This window comes from Mus musculus, chromosome 5 (genome assembly GCF_000001635.26).
Source record: "Mus musculus strain C57BL/6J chromosome 5, GRCm38.p6 C57BL/6J".
Classification (NCBI taxonomy): domain Eukaryota; kingdom Metazoa; phylum Chordata; class Mammalia; order Rodentia; family Muridae; genus Mus; species Mus musculus.
In genome coordinates, this window is record NC_000071.6 from 65,879,701 (window position 1) to 65,897,213 (window position 17,513).

General features: G+C 45.4%; 1 protein-coding gene across 5 annotated transcripts in view; it reads left to right on the forward strand.

Annotated features, from left to right (window-relative positions):
• Rhoh (ras homolog family member H) overlaps positions 1–17,000 on the forward strand; it is a 35,959-nt gene extending 18,959 nt beyond the window's left edge. For all 5 annotated transcript variants that reach the window (XM_030254862.1, XM_030254861.1, XM_011240779.3 and 2 more), the window contains 2 exons: positions 11,853–11,971; positions 12,473–17,000. In XM_030254862.1, coding sequence (XP_030110722.1) covers positions 12,689–13,264 — 576 coding nt within the window. In that variant the 5' untranslated portion in view covers positions 11,853–11,971; positions 12,473–12,688 and the 3' untranslated portion in view covers positions 13,265–17,000. The remainder of the gene's footprint in view (positions 1–11,852; positions 11,972–12,472) is intronic.
• The last annotated feature ends 513 nt before the right edge of the window (positions 17,001–17,513 follow it).

Below are 17,513 nucleotides of genomic sequence, written 5' to 3' on the forward strand. Positions count from 1 at the left end.
TTCTAGCCCATCCCACCCTGACTCAAGTCTCCTGTGCCATACTTCCTTGAAAGTGACTGTCCAGCTGGGCGAGGTGGCAAGTGTCTTTAATGCCTGCAGAAGAGGAAGGAGGGCAGCATAGTCAAGGATACCAAGGTGGGGAAAGGTAGGAGGGTTTGGGGATAGCCAGTCAATGCTGTAGACACAGACCAGAAGAGACTGGAATGCAGAGAGAAGGCACCTGCAATGCTAAATCAGGCCAGGAATCTCCTGTGTCACCCCCAGTCTCTGCTTCAGACACTATCTCCACCCACCTATGCATGCTTTCCCTTATGCTAGCCTGAACTAAGGGCTATGTCCTCTGTTTGGACAAGGTCCACTCTCCTCTTGTCCTTTCTACTCCAGGATCTAGTTCAAATGGTACCCTCAGGATCTCACACATTAACATTTTCTTCGTTACCTTCTGTCCCCATTAGACCAAGTTTAGGTTAAAGTCAATTAAAGGTAGATGGTTCTAATTTTTCAGACTTCTGTGAATGTTTAAGTTAATGTTAATAGAGCATTATATATGTATAAGCAATACATTAAGCCATTAAAAGAAGAAAAGAAGAGCCCTACACAGAGGTGCCCCAGTGTCTTTATGGGTGCTATAACTTCGTGTCTCAGTCTCTTGACCTTTTCAGCTGAGCATCAGGGAGACATTTAATTGCATAGCTGTGGACTATATCTGTGATGCAATCCATATAAAAAGGACTTGTGTCTGTGTTCCAAAGGAAGGTATAAAACTTAAGACAGCGTCAGGATCTCGTGTTCTCACCTGACTCTTCTCTTACTTAGAGGATTTAAGGATCAGGCAATTTAAGGTTTGGCAGCCATGCACCTATCAGATTTGCTCTCCAGAGGGGCAAGGGTAAGGTGAGGTAAGGACCTCCAGCAGGCTGCAGTGGCCACTTACTGATGAGAGCAAGGGCTTTTACCTACGTATGTCTTTTGCTCTGCCTGGCTCAGCGTTCTTTTGGACAAGGGAAGTTGGCTCTCATTAGGGCCACTGGGTTGTATCTACACATTTAGTTTTATATGAATGGGAAGGAAGAATCCTTTACCAAGCCAAGAACTTGCTTCTGCGTGTATAGTGTTTACTGCTGGGCAGTGCACAAAGAGTGATTTGACTTTCTCCGTGTGTGTGTGTGTGTGTGTGTGTGTGTGTGTGTGTGTGTGTGTGTGTGTGTGCCTGCCCTGTGACAGTCTATTGTGTGGTTATGGCATTGTTAGTCTAATCACTCCCTCTTCATGGACCATTCACTTTAGTGTACTTATTTATTGTGTTGCTGTTACAAGAGCTGCAGCAATGGACATTATCACCTGCCTCTACTACATGCGTGAATATTCCAGCACAGTGTGTTCAGAGAATGGAGCTGCTGGTTAGAAGGTGTTTGCATTTAAACTTTTGGTAGATATAGAAAAAGTGGGGTGAACAAGGTAATAAGGTAGAGAGTCCTCTTGGCTGATCACTGTGCTCTGGCAGTGATGAAGTCAGACTGAGTTCTTTTCTTTCTTGCTCCTCTCTTCTCTTTTCTCCTTTATCTCTTGACTCCCCCCCCCCCCACACACACACATACACACACTCCCTTCCTCCCTCCCTCCCTCCCTCCCTCCCTCCCCCCTGCCCCCTCCCACCCCCCTTCCCTTTCATTTCTTTTCCTTCCTCTTTACTGAGGTAAGGTCTTGCTATGTAGCCTAGTTCATAAGTACTAGACCAGGCAGGTCCCAAACTCATGTCAATCCTCCTGCCTCAGACTCTCAAGTGTTGGCATTACGGATGGGTGCCACCATGCCTGTCTGAGTAAGTTCTTTATAGTGTGTGCAGATTCAGAATTCCCTGATGAGAACAGGGCAGCCGTAGTGACAAAGAAGCAGATCTAGAGTTACCTGAGTCCTTGTCTTCCAGAGGACCTCTTGAAATTTTGTATTTTAATTAATTCTGACTGATAAGTGTTCCACCCCTGTCTCCTCGGATGCTAGTGGCCACCAGCCTGAGAGGACAAAGCGAACAGGGTTTGGAAGGCTGAGTGTGGCAGAGTGACCTCCAGAGACATTGCAACGAAGTGAGTCTACTTTATTGTTTCAGAAATAGGGTGTGTAAAGGGTCAGTTAGGGGTGTGGGTGGAAAGGGCCAATTGGACATAGCTTCAATCAAACAGGAAGGGATGGTTGGCTATGATACAGCAGCTAATTATCATGCGGGTGGGAAGCAGGCCGTGTTTGCTGGGCTATACAGCATTGTAGAGAGCTTTGTACAAGGTCACTTCTCAGCCAAAGCCCAGTCAAGGCCAGCCACCTGTGTTCAGGGACACTCTCCAGACAAAGACAGGTAGAGACAGGGAAGAGAGGAAGTTGAGGGAGGAAGCCCCCCCATTTTACACCGAGCTCAGAAAGCCATCCAGTCATGGGGGGACTGACAACTTAATAACAGGCTCTCCAACAGGGAAGAACAAGTCTTAGTGCATATATAAACTATGTTACTGAATGTAAGTAAGATTTTGGGACTGAAGTGTATCTTATAACTTAGTGGCAATGAGATTGAATCAAGAGCATGGTTGTTCTTAGAAACAGCTTTGTCACATGGAGGAGTGTTCAGCCCTGTCTAATACACATCCACTGAGTTTTGTCCAACAACATTTATCAAAAACAACAGATCTTTTGTTTTTGTTGTTTCTCTCTACCGGGGATTGAACCCAGGGCCTTATGCTGGCAAGAGGTTATATTAGTGAGCCCCCACTGCTGCCAACAACAACAACAACAACAACAACAAGAAAAAAGAACAGAAAAGAAATCTGTTTTGTGTTTGGTGTTTGGAATAAGGAAGAAATCACTCACACACTGCAGAATGTCATTTTGTTATTTCCTCTCCACACTGCCGTTATTTTTTATCTTAGTCTTATTAAGGTTATAGGGGTAGGCAGGCCTAACCCAAGAGAGAACAGGAAACTGGAGGGGACAGAGAGACTGATGTTGGTCTCCTCAGCTCACTGCTGGTGTCTAGACCCCAGCGGTCTACCTCACTAGCGTGTCATCTTGGGCAATGCTCATTACATCTCTGTGTCTTATTTACTGTCCCCTTTGTAAACTGCAGGGACAGTGGAGCTGACAGCAGGGTACAGTTGCCATCAAATGAGGCAGTTTTTGTAAAGCGCTTAAAACAGCGTCTGGCAAGTGCTGGTGTTTTATAATTCTTTGCCAAAGGTCGAGCATTCAGCTTGGTGTGGGATAATAGCATCCTCTCAGATGACTCAGAAGTCATGTAGGCTCCCAGTTATCCTGCATGCTTTGTGGCCCCAGTTCTGTGACTCACCTAAGGTTATGTTATTGATCAGCAGGTTATGTTATTGATCAGCTGAAGAGCCTCCGCACCTGGGTCCTCCACAGATTCCTGATGTTAGATGTTCTCACTAACCAAAATCACGGCTCTCTTCTCAGGGCGAAGAGGCCCGCCTTCTTCATCATTTAAATATGCCAAGAGTTAAGAGTTTATCCTAATTCTAAAGGACTTATGGTAACGATTACCTGAAAAAGAAATGATCTGTCTAAAAAGTATGTCAACAAGAAAGAGAATAGCTGTTTGGAGAAATAATTTCATATTAGAATTGGGAGCAACTTTCTGAGTGAAAAAGGTCACTTTTGTGAGGTAGAATCTTTCCCCTGGAGAGATGCGGGGGACTTGGTTAATTTAGAATGAATGATTTGGAGGCATTAGCTAGCTTTATGAGCTCTGTGCTTAAATATGAAAGAAAAGTCAGGGAGCATTTGAAACATGCCCAGCCGATGGAAAATGTGCTGACTCAGCAGGTTCCATTCTGGGTGTGGAAGTCGGTCGCAGCTGAGCTGCTTTCTGTAACTCTTGGCTTCCTTGTGGGGGAAGTGAGTGGGTTGACGCTGATGACCTTTTGGTCCTTTCAACACACTGAATTTGTTTCCACAGTGGGGGGACTTGTTACCCTACAGACTAGAGGTTGTTCAGTATGAGGGAGCACCAGTAATCAGGGGAATTTCCATATGGGCACACCATATGTATTAAACAAATATTGGCAATGCATTTAATCAAGAAAAGAGTTAATATCCTCCCATCCCTAAGAAGAATTTTTAAAAGTCTTTAAGAAACGATGACCATCTCGTTTGGCTGGGAAAAGCTGAAGACTTAGGAAATTTTAAAAAGGGCCTGGATATAGTTGGCTCACATTTCACTGAGACACAAAGCAGGTTGGACTGGAATCACAAGGTTTTTATTTTAGTATCCTTAACCGGGGTGGTGGCTTCCACCTGGAGGGGACATGCTCTGAGCTCCTGCCTGTTTGTCTCAGTCACTTGTCACCTGATGTCCCAACAGCATTCCTCCAAACACTTTACGAAGTCATTAGAGCAGTCAGGCAGTGTAACACAGGCCTGTAAGCACAGTACTTGGGAGGCCGAGACAGGAGGATTGTGGGCTTAAGGCAAATTATTATTGGTGATGCTTACAATAAAAGACCCCGCTGTTTAAAACCTTACAACTTATTATTTTTTTAATCTATTTGTTGGGGACAGGAAGTCACTGCATATGCTACGCTAGGTTGTGTGTGTGTAGAGGCCTCAGGACATCTTATGGGAGTGAGTTCTCTCCTCTGGACATGTGGATTCCCGGATCAAACTCAGGTTGTCAGACTTGATGGCAGATGTCTTCACCCACGAAGCCACCTCACCAATCTGTTTTTAAAATAATGTTTAATTTAAAATTTTTGAATTAAACACAAAAACAGAAAGGAAACTTACATTCTTTCACATATCCAACACTCAACTTCGATATGTCTTCAGTTGTTTAAAAATCTTTCTTTATTCCATGTGTACTGATGCTTGTGGCCTGTATGTATGCGTGAACGTCTGTGCTGAGAGTGTCGAATCCTCCGGAGAGGGAGACATTTGGTGAGCTGCCACATGGGTGCTGAGAATTGAAGCTGGGTCCTCTGGAAGAGTAGACAGAGTTCTTAACCACGGAGCCATCTCTCCAGCTTGCTTTCCAGTCTTATTTCATTCATCACCCTCTTTTCTCACTTGCTGTCACTGTTTTCTAGAGAGATATAAGCATTTGTATTTATTTCACTTACAAATGGGTCACCATCTCTGTTAGATAAGGATACACACATGTGCCTGCACATGCAAGAACATGTGTGTGCATGTGCACTGAACATCCCTTGTCTAAATTGCTTGGAACAAAAATATTTTAAATAGTGAATATTTTAGACTGGAATATTTGCATAGGTATGATGATAAATGTTGGTAATAGGACCCAAGTTTAAATATGAAAGTCATTAACATTTCACATATAATTCATATATACATAACAGAAGGTAATAATAGACGGTATCTTTAAATAATTTTGTGCATGGACAGAATTTCCCTGGTGTGAAATCTTCAATGTAAGATTATGTTGATACAAAGTTTCAGACTCTGGGCCACCCGGATGGCTCAGCCGGTGACCTGAGTTCAGTGCCTGGAACCCACAAGATGGGAGGAGAGACTCAACTTGGGCAAGTCTTCCTCTGATCCATAAACAGCACACGCCATGCACTCTGCCTCCCTACAAGTAAATACACGTGAGGAGCTAAACACAGTTTCTGATTTTGTATTTTCACCTTGGCGATGAAAACAACAAGATTGTCACCCAACAAAGCCAGCAATGGCTTCTTTGTGCCACTTAATACACAGGTGCGATTCCAATTTCTTTGACTATATAAAACAAGCCAGCAAGCAAACAAACCAAACCAAACCCTGTGTAAGCAGGAAGGGCGAGGGAGGCTGGGTGGAACGCACCCGTGATAATCTGTCACTGGAGGCAGCGGCTCACTTTCCTATGTCTTCTTCCAAAAGGAGAAAGTAAGATTGATAGTTTAAAAAGGAACCAAAAATTAGAGTGAGTGCTTCCAGGAGACTTAAGCAAATCTAGTTGTCCAGAGCTAGATTATTTTAAGATCAAAGACACTGGTATACCTCTCATAAATTTATTTTTTGGGGTTGGGTGGGGGGATTAAATCTAGAGACACACATGCTACGTGAGTGATGCACCACGAGGCTATATCCTCAACCCGGAAACTTTGTTTCTTTCAAGGGTCCAGTTCAGCCTTTCCTTTCCTTTCAAAGCCCAAACTAAAGGAACAGTGACCCGTATAGAGAGGAACAGTGACCCGTATAGAGAGGAACAGTGACCCGTATAGAGAGGAACAGTGACCCGTATAGAGCACTTCTTTGGAACTGCACAGGTTGGTGGTTAGGGATGTAGCTCAGCAGGTGATGTTTGCCTCACAAGTGCAAGACTCTGGGGTTTGATCTCCAGCAAAACACACACACACACACACACACACACACACACACACACGCACACACACTTAGACAAATCACACAAGTCAAGCATGCCTATTTTAGTAATTGTATCTTAAATACACATAAACAAAATGAAGGAAAGGAGATTCACCTATAGTCGCAGGTCCCAGGAACAACCCACCATGGCCCCGTCAAGCAACACGTCGGAAAGCTACATGGTGCAGCATAGATAACGTAGATTAGAGGAGCCTGCTCTCCGTTGTAGAGAACTCTGCAGAGGTTCCTCCCCATCTGAGGCCGGCCTTATAAAAGATTCTCAAGGGAGAAACCACAGCTAACTGCTAGTGTTCCAGTGATTTCTCCAGCTTCAATGCAAATTCCCAAATAAACCAAGGATGAAGGAAATTACATATAATATTCATTGCTTATTAATTTCTTTCCCTTCCACACCTTTGGGATCATTACTATCTTCAATTGTACTTTTGCTGTTTCAATTTAACACCTTCTGTTATTTATTTTATTTTATTTTATTTTATTTTATTTTATTTTATTTGAGACAGGTTTTCTCTGTGTGTAGCCCTGGCTGTCCTGGAACTCACTCTGTAGACCAGGCTGACCTCGAACTCAGAGATCCTCCTGCCACTGTTTTCTAAGTGCGGGGACTAAAGGTGTTTGCCACCACTGCTGGGTTCTCCACTGTTATTTTAAAGGATCTCAATTACAGGAAGAAACTAGTTTATCTGATAGCTCACTATTCTTAGATGAAGCCTGTTATTTTAAACAGCATAAAAAAAAAAAAAAGAGTGCAGTCCTAGTTAGAAATTGAATGTCACAAAGTTCCTGCGAAGGTCCTCGCTGTCATGTGTCTTCCGCCATGTTGGGTAAAGGATAACCTCACACCTGTGATTTCTCCAGCTCATTGGTGGAGACCAGACTGAAGTGCCCACCTCTTCCTGGGTGTGGCTTGGTCTAGGGATAGTATAAGAACTCATGACTTGGAGACTTTGGATGCAGACGTGTGGGAAGCCTTGGGTTTGGAAGGTGATGCTCATTCTGTTTTAGTGTCACTGTGATGAGGTTAAATGCACCTTGGATTTAGGAATGCAAAGCTTGCTTAGACCCTTGGCCCTGGAGCACACATTAACAGTTGCAGCAGGTACCTTGCCAAGGTGAGTCCTGAGCAGGATCTGACTGGAACGGAGGCCATCTGTGTACAGAAAATAAACTGACAAGCGAATGTATGCTCTTTTTTATTTTGAAAGGGAATTTCATGACTGTTTGTAGCATTGAGCAGCATAGTAGGGCTGAACCATTCAAGTAGGATTGAGAATTAGTGAAATTAAATAGGATAAAATAGAATTTAAGGTAAAGACTTTGCTGGGCAGTGGTGGCCCATGCCTTTGATCCCATCACTTGGGAGGCAGAGTCAGGTGCATCTCTGAGTTCAAGGCCAGCCTGGTCTACAGAGTGAGTTCCAGGATAGCCAGGGCTACAAGTTTGGGGCAGGGCAGTGGGGGGAACGAAATACCAAACAAACAACAACAACAAAAGAAAATAAAAGAGAAGAGAAAAAGCAAGATAAAGACAATATTTATTTACATTTTTCATCATTTTTCATGCACATGGTGTATCCTGTCCATGCACGCCCTGCCAGGTCCCTACCACCTCTGTCTGCCCCACCCCCACAAATGTTTCTTTCCTGTTCATGTCTACTTATTTTGTTTTGTGGCCCACTGAGTTTCACCAGGACTGTGTGACCATGAATTGGGAGTTGTCTCGTGAAGCCCGGGGGCTTAGCAGTGGGTATAAAACTGAAGAAGGCAACTCTCTCCTCTCCAGAGGCAACCAATAGCCAACAGTTCAGCAGTAACGGTTAGAGTCCTGGGGACCCCTTCTATTTCTATGACTGATTGTTAGTAGAGAGGCCTGAACTGCCGAACTGTTGTGGTCTCATCTTTTTGGGAGGTCAGAGGGGGAGCACATGCTCCCATGCCTCTGTAGCCCAGGCTAGCCTGGAACTCACAGCAACCCTCCTGCCTCAGCCTCATCATAGCGCTAGGCTTACAAGCACAAACTGCTGTACACGGAGGGGGCAGTGCTTGTGTAAAGTTACCTCCACCAAAGCCTCCACTCAAAACCCTCCACACAGTTACAATTCAAGGTTTGTTTTTAAATAGGATGTACTCTGAAGGGGCTTTGCTTTACAGGGCAAAATGAGAGCAGTTCTCTATGTCAACGTGTGGTAAGTGCAGCAGGAACTAGCAGCCACCTTTGCTCTAGAGCTGGTCCTCACGCGGAAATAGCGATCTGGTTCTATTTTACAAATGGGGCTAACTGTTTTAGCTGTGTGCCAATTCTGGCATCAAGTAAACACAGAGGGAACTATGGGGACAACACAGAGCAACTGAGAGAGCATGTAGAAGTAGCAATGGGAGATGCAGGGTCAAGAAAGATGTTTGAAAAGGGGTGAGTGAGGGACAGGTTCCCGGCCACTAGAGAATCAGTTTGTCTATGGAAGGGTCGTAGTGAGAATCAGTCTGTCTGTGCCAGCTGAGAGTTGTGTGGTAAATGTTAGTCCTCGGAGGAAGAGGACAAAAATACCTCGTGCCCCAAGTTCTCTCTCTGCCTCCTTTTGTTCCTTTGTCAGAGTAGACCGAAGGACCAGCTTGTCCCTTGGAGCTCTCTCTCATGTGACTCTGTGTCTGAACTGTGGAGGCCTGCAGAAGGTGCCGTGCCCCCTTTCACAGAAACAGTAGGAATAGAGCAAAGGGAAATCAAGCTACGAGATGAGACTCAGACGCACTGGGACGGGAGGTTCATTCATTCCAGACCGAAGAGCCAGAGAGGCAGCTTAACTGCCTAACACTAAGGGGGTTCCTTAAAACATCACCAGAGGACATTGAAGTAACTCTTCCCAGTGGAGAGCCCCACAGAGGACACCTGGCTGGTTAGACACACTGCTCAAAACTCACTTTTATTTTCCTCCCACAAACCGTAGAAGGGATAACGTCCTTCTTTAAGAGAAATTTCACTGAAAGTCCGTCAGCCTACATGCTGCCTGTGTGGGCCACAGTGGCTCTCCCCAGGGTGCATGTGACAAGTGCTGGGCACTGAAGATCATGTCTATATAGGGTGTTGCTCTAGCCTGAACTGCTGTGTTCTCTTCCACTCCCCCAGCTCCATATATGGCCATCTGCTGAGGCCTGGCCCCTCACTTCACCTTTCAGAACTGTGCATGGGGGTTGGTTCTTGTGCTACCACCAGGTCAGGCAATAAAGGCTTTCCTTTGCCTTCGTCTCAGGGAGGCCACCAAGAAAGCCTGCCACGCCTCACTGTTTACAGCATGGGCAACTGAAGCCCTGGGTGTGTCATTCTTTGACAGTGGACTTCTGTGGGAAGGCCAACGCACTCAGAACAGAGCCTTTTTCTCCTGTCTGGCATTTCTTTTGATATCTATGGGGGACACATCTCAGCATTTCTTTATTCCGGTACTATCTTATTTTTATGCTATAAGAAGAAATTTCTTGTCTTTTTTTTTAAATCTCATTTCTATGAGATCTCTTTAGAGAGGTTTCAAGTTCCTCGTGTGAATGAGTAATCGCTTGTCATTATATTTAGTAATGACTGCTCGCCCGTGTCGCTGATCATGCGTGCTTTGTGTTTATATACATATATACACACATTTTGTTCGTGGGATGTGTTAAGCCAAGGGTTTAAGCCCACAGGGGACTCTCAACAACCATGTGAGACAGGTATTAGGACGTTGGTTTTTACTAGGAAGAAACTGAGATATTGTGAGGCTAAGAAACTGTTTGAATATGCCCATACAGGTTGCTAATTAGACACTTCGGATTCCATTCTAACGCTACCTGCCCCCTTTTCTCCCAGTCCTTTTTTCCTTTATTCTTTCTTTTCTTTCTTTCTTTCTTTCTTTCTTTCTTTCTTTCTTTCTTTCTTTCTTTCTTTCTTCCTTCCTTCCTTCCTTCCTTCCTTCCTTTCTTTCTCTTTCTTTCTCTTTCTTTCTCTCTTTCTTTCTTTCTTTCTTTCTTTCTTTCTTTCTTTCTTCCTTTCTTTTTTTTTGAGACAGGGTTTCTCTGTGTAGCCCTGGCTGTCCTGGAACTCACTCTATAGACCAGGCTGACTTTGAATTCAAAGATCAGCTGCCTCTGCCTGCTGAGTGCTGGGATTAAAGGTGTGCGACGACATCTGAGGGATGTTCTTTTATAGGTATTCACTCAGGAACCCTGGCCATAAATCCGTTAGAAATAACCCACAAGTCTGATCCATGAACCACTTTACTAATTCTGTCCTGCTACACTGGCAGGAAAAATTAAAGAATGTGGTCTCATCTGTAAACAAGGTCACACATTCATGTTTAGGCTGTCTATAGGTCTAAGGAGCTTATGTCTAACTGAAATATTATGGAGCCCTTCTGTCAAAGATCTGGTGACAAATGGGTGTCCAGGCCATCCTGCGTGAGCGTGTCCCACATGTGTGGCATTGCAGCCGCTATGCCAGGGACATTCAAGGTTGGGCATCTTTAGTGTAAAAGCAGAGAACATGATGGATCTCCATACAACTCATTTTTAGAGGAAACCAAGATTCGGACACGTTAAGTAACTTTGCCTCGGCCACATAGCTTATGTGTAAGAAGACGGAATTCATAAAAATCATGTGTTATTTATTTAACTCATTTGCAAAGGCTATCACGTCTAATTAAACAGAAACTGCAAGTTGGCAAGGATATAAAAAGTCTTTGGAGGAATCCTTAGGGCTAAGAAGGGTGATTTGAACCCTTGCCCTTCACAGGAATCCGCCTTGGGTGTGCTTTATGTGGGATAAGCGTGACAATTGCTGTCGGGAGGTGAAGAAAGCCAATTACACCGACCACCTTTACTCTAAACGTTGGTCTCAGACACCTTTCGTTTGACTGAAGTGAGGCTGGCCTTGGGAGAATGTACGCATCGGAGAGCATACTGTGTACAAGTCTGAACTCTCCGCTTGGCACTCTCAAACCCACAAACAATTGAGAATCTCTTCTCCCCTTTATAAAATTCGGGTCCTGCCATCTTTGGGCAGTCCTGTTTAAAAGTTGGTGTTGAACATAATTGCTTTCAAGCAAGTAGTTTTGTTTAACTAGGGGCCTGCTCTGCAGATGACTGGCCCATATTGTTGAAGAGAGAAATAACTTAGTCTCCACATCTTTAAACTCATTACAGGCTTACATGCTTGTAAACCGAGTATTAGAGTTTAAGCAACAAGTCAGTGCCTACACACAGCAGCATAGGTCACAGACCCGCTTTCAGCTGTGGAGAACAAGAACTCCACAGAGCATCTTCCCCATCTGCAGCCAACCTTAACAAAGAATCTCGAGGGAGAAACCACTGCACTTGTTATGCCGGTCCAGTGATTTCTTCTGCTTCGGTGCCAATTCCTACGGAAACCAAGGACTGGATGGCTACTCAATGAGAGAAGGAAATTATATATGGCATTTGTCGCTCATTAATTTGTCTTCCTTGCAGTTCCCAAAGTGGCTGAGATCTATGAGAACCTGAGGCCACGCACGCCCAGCTGCCTTTGCCAGGCTGCCTGCCCGCTTCTTGGCCAGTCAAGAGCTGTTCACGAGTCATTCGCACACCAGGTGGGCATCGGAGGCTTTTTCCATGTGGCAGTCAGAACGGTTCCTTGTGTTATTATCAGACTTGTCCTTTTTGCCTCCTCCTCTCCCCTCTCCTCTCTCCCCTCCCCTCTCTCCCCTCCCCTTCCCTCCTCTCCCTTCCCCTCCCCTCTCCTCTCTGTGGTCTCTTGCTATGTAGCCTGAGCTGGCCTCTAACTCAGGTTCCTCCCACTTCAGCCTCCTGGGTCCTGGGATTAGAGATGGGTACTGCTATCCTCTCCATTCAAGGGAGGATTTTTAAGAATAAACTCTCCTCTTGCCTTTTGGTTGGGAGATGTGTTCGAGTGCTAAGTGTTGGGTGACAGGTTCTAACTTTATTTTGCTAAGGGGAGGGATAGGACTAGACAAATAGGATTGAATGGCTGCCCTGAAATGGGACCTCCATTCTTAATTAGTTTGTCAACAAGGATGCTTCTTGTCATCGGGAGGGAGGATCTCAGTTTCCCCCGTCTTTTTCTGTTCCAGTTGGCACCCAAGCTTCAGAGGTTTCCCAAGCGGTCACTGTTTCTCACCTGGGCAGACTGGAGAGGTACGATCTGTAACTGGTGTCTGAGGTTCTGAGCACATAAGCCCTGGTTGCCGTTTCCTTACTCTATGGAACTGCTACAGTAGCCCATTGAGCCCTTGAGGGTTCTTTCCCTTGGGAGCCTGGACTCTTCAGTAGGACTTCAGACAAGGAAGATGCTGAGCTCAATCAAGTGCGTGCTGGTAGGGGACAGTGCTGTGGGGAAAACCTCACTGTTGGTGCGCTTCACCTCTGAGACCTTCCCGGAGGCCTACAAACCCACGGTGTACGAGAATACGGGTGTAGACGTCTTCATGGATGGCATCCAGATCAGCCTGGGTCTCTGGGACACTGCCGGCAACGACGCCTTCAGAAGTATCCGGCCCCTGTCCTACCAGCAGGCAGACGTGGTACTGATGTGCTACTCTGTGGCCAACCATAACTCGTTCCTGAACTTGAAGAACAAATGGATTAGTGAGATCAGGAGCAACCTACCCTGTACCCCGGTGCTGGTTGTGGCCACACAGACGGACCAGAGAGAGGTGGGACCTCACAGGGCTTCCTGCATCAATGCCATAGAAGGGAAGAGACTTGCCCAGGATGTGAGAGCCAAGGGCTACCTGGAGTGCTCAGCCCTCAGCAACCGGGGAGTACAGCAGGTATTTGAATGTGCTGTCCGAACAGCTGTCAACCAGGCCAGGAGGCGAAACAGAAGGAAGCTGTTCTCCATCAATGAATGCAAGATCTTCTAAACCCCAAGGTCCTGTGCCCAACATTCATGAATGTATGAATGTACCTCAGAGACTCATAGGAGAGGGGAAAGGGCAAGCCAAGAGGACTGATGCTCTGTCTTGAAACATCTGAACAAGCTTTCTGCATGGGGTTATGAGGGAGTCTGCCGCTGCTGCTTCCACTAACTCTACTCTGCAGAAGAACTCTGTGCCCAGCACAACCAGAGAGATTCCTTGGGAAGCCATATGAGTAGTCCATCTTCAATGAGAGACTAAAACAACCATCCTAATTTAGACAATGAAGTGCATTTCCCAACTATGCCATATTTAAATCCACATCTTATTTAAATAATAACCAAATATCGAGCTCTTGTTTTCATGCTTTGGAAGTCTTTTCTTTGAAAAGGCAAACTGCTGTATGAGGAGAAAATAACCTTGTGGGGTTCAACCATATGTCTGTGGCGTTATTGTTACTCCTGAATTTAATTTGGTTGGAACTACTTTGTGTGCTGTGTTTTTTTCTAGCTCATCAGACTTTCCAATGACCATAAACTGATCTCTGTAATTCATCTTCCATTTCCCTGTTATTCAGAGTTGTGTATAAAATACAGCTCTGGCCCAGAAGGTATTTTAACACTGCCAAATGACTTTCTCTGTAATTACAAAAGAAAATTTCTTCTTTACGATATTACCTGTCACTCAGAGAACTCCAGTTGCACACCAAGTGTTCCTTTCTCACTCATTAAGACAGAGATGGAAAGAAAAAAAAATCTTTCATCTCGAGAGTCACATGGATGCTGTTGAGGGACCCCTTCTCCTTGCCTGTGTCATCTGACATGTACTTCCTGATTGGTTACAGGTCTCGGGAAAAGAGGGCAGGCAAGTGTTGTTATAAATAATAGTTAATTGGCTGGCACAACCCCATCATTTATTAATTTTAAGACTGAATCAAAGCAATTAGAAAGGCGCCTATATAGCATGCCTGTGTATATGTATAAGGGAAAAGGCAGTGTTTATGACTTTTACTGTTTCATGAATAGATACGCACTTGTGAAAAAAATTACAGATCTCAGGTTCAGAGAATGAGTAAGTCTCCCTACTCAGATAATAAAGAGTCGTTGGGAAATACTAACTCAATAGGGAGGTGTGCATATATGCAATCCTCCTTCCTGATTGTATGAAAGTGATAGTGTCGATCACCTTTTCTTTTTTTTTCTTTTTTTTTAGTTTTTCGAGACAGGGCTTCTGTATAGCCCTGACTGTCCTGGAACTCACTTTGTAAACCAGGCTGGCCTCGAGCTCAGAAATCCACCTGCCCCTGCCTCCCGAGTGCTGGGATTAAAGGCGTGTGCCACCACGCCCAGCTTCGATCACCTTTTCTACACCCTGATGTATCATTTGTAGTTCCAATCTGATAACTGGGAACACTTGTAGCGCCTTTCTTGGAGCCCAGCACTGTAGAGGGGTTGTATGGCTGTCATCATGAAGAGTGAGGAGCCTGCAGGAGCAACCCTACTGTGGATTATACTGACATAAGCAAGTCAGCTTGTCACACGGATTCTCTGGCTGACTCTCTGTGGATACAGTCTGTTAAACATATCCTAGGACGCCTCCCCCACCCTCCATGCTGTTTTCTCCTCTGTCTGTCTCTCTCCCAAGCTCAGTCACAAGCCTGGAACCTGGGTCTTGGTCTGGGTAGAAGAAGCACTTGCCATTTCCCAGGGCTAATAGGTGTGCTGTCAGCTAATCTCTCAGCCTTCTGGTTCTGCGGCTGGACCACCTCCGTCCCTTGCCTTGAGAGCTCATGTCTTCTGTTCACGGCACTGGGCATCCTGAAGGTTGGAATGAGCAGACAGAGGAGGAGACAGGGACTATGTCTTCCAGGTCCCTCATGTCCCTCTGATTCTCTCCTCATTCTCCAACACACAAAGGATTTTGTGTTTATTTTTCTTTTGGAGTGTGTGTATACACTCTTATTGCTGTAAATTGAAACTTTTTTTTTTCTCCTCACATTGTTGCCCAGGATGACCTCAGACTTGCAATGGTGCTCCTGTCTCAGCCTCTCCGGTGCTGTGACGATAGGTGTGAGCTACTAGGCCTACGAAAGGTCTTTCATAACAAACCCGGCTTCAAGTTTAATCTGTGGAATAGTTTAAAACACACTGAAGAAATTAATTTCTACACACTCAGTTCTACACACTCAGTAGGCTGTCCCTTAATGCTTTTCTTTCTATTGAAGGGAGGTAGGGTTGGGGAGCATCTAACCGTGGGAAGGCCCCAGGGAGGAAGAGGAAGTTTCATGCTGGAGACAGGAGGGGAGGCCATCGAGGCTGCTGATAGACCTGAGTGAGGTTTGCCTGTTGACAGGAGCCGGTGGTAAAGCTCCTTTAAGGAAGGAAGCCTCACACTGGAGGGCAGAAATTCAAGTGTGAAGCCTCCTTCATGTGCACCTGGTGGAAACTGAGCCAGGCAGGGCCTTTCTTCTCTGTGTCCCTGAGGCTATGCTGCCTCATAGTTCACTCCGTGTCCTCAGGGCCCAGCGCAGGGAAGAAACCATAGCTAGATGAAGTTGTGTGAGAGGAAGGAAGAGATTGATCTTCACGGGTCTGTAGGTTTAGCTTTGCACACATCCATGAAGGTGTAGGAGACTTCCCCTTCAATAGGTGGTGCTTTTTGTATGCTTCACCTTCAAGTGTCCCAAGTAGCAAAATTACAGATGCTCATGTTTCCATAAGAAAGTGGATTTAAGTGGTTAAGTTCATTTGTTCTGGCCTAAGCAGAATCCCAGAGGCTGGGAAGTCTGGGATCAGGTGTCAGCACAGTCAAGCTCAGTGGAAGGACCTCTTCATCTGATTGGTGGCTTCTTGCTATGTCCTCATGTGTGTGGTGGGAGTTTGATCTATTCTCATAAGAGCCTTCGTGCCATCTGTGAAGGTCCCGCCTTTCTGACCACGTTATCTCTTAATCCTATCACAGTTGATCAGGCCTCAGAGGAGCAGTTTGAGGGGGAAGGGACCCACATTCCCTCACGCCAGTGCTTTTCTGTCTTACTTTATTCAGCCTAGCTAAATAGGGCAACAGAATAGGTTGGCCCCATACAATGGGTTAGGTGACAAGATGACAAAAAAAGCATCCCGATGGTGCAAGTATGTCGAGCACTTCAGATAGCTGGGCACTGTGTTAAGCTCTTGTGTGGTATGTAAGTGGCTCACACGAGCAACTTGGCCCTCAACATGTTAATGGGACAAGCCCGAGCCATACAGTGGGTGAGTATCAGAACTCCTAAGTCTGGAGCAGGTCTGTGTGGCTCCAAAGCTCTACTCAAAACCATCATGGCCCACTTCCTCCCTGAGCAGTTACCTGCATGGCTTTGCCACATCTGATATCCCATAGCTGCAGGCCTCTCCCCCTACTAGTCAAAGGGCTTGTATTTAAAAGATGGTGGTGATGATGATGATGGTGGTGGTGATGGTGGTGATGATGATTTTGGCTTGTTCATTTGTTACTGTTGTTGCTGTTTTGAGAAAGGATCTTGCTATGACCTTAAACTCATGGTGCTCTTTCTGTCTTATATTATCCAGTGCTGGCGTTATAGGCACACATCACCACACACAACTTAAAAGGTTATTTTTATTTATTGTTTTGCATTTTACTGGTTATCAAAATCAAGGCCTCTTGAATACCAGGCAAGTGCCCCACCCTGAGCTATGCCCCCAGCCCCAAAAGATTGTTTTTAAATAAAATATTCTAAGTCTAATCTCCCTCTTCCCCTTTTGCTGTTATTTCTGGTAATGAGGCTATGCTCTAGTAACTCACCCAGTATCATCTATTGCAGGATTCCTATCTCCACCCTGGGATTTTCAGTGTAATTTCCTGCTTGTGACTGCTTGTGTGAGAAGAGGCAGACACGAAATCCAGCTCAACTTCATGCTTTCAACAGCTTGGAAAAATTCTGATTTCTTGTTATCTCACTCTTAAGGTCTCACATATTCCCTGAATGAGCAACAGGGGAGAGGAGAGCCTGACTCTGCCCTTTTGAGAATTTGATACCCAGTAAGGGCACTTTATGCAGCCTGAGATGTGGTAGAAGCATTCCAGTTTGGCAGATCTGTGGTGTTATAAAGAGACAGGGGGTGGGGGGAGGTGGGGGTGTGTGGGGGGCGGCAGACCTCTGTGAGTGTCGGTCCCCAGGGTTAGAAGGCAGTCCTTTGGGGTTGAGTAACTTCAACATAGCTCTGTGACAGGACTTACCAATCCTCAGATGCTGTCT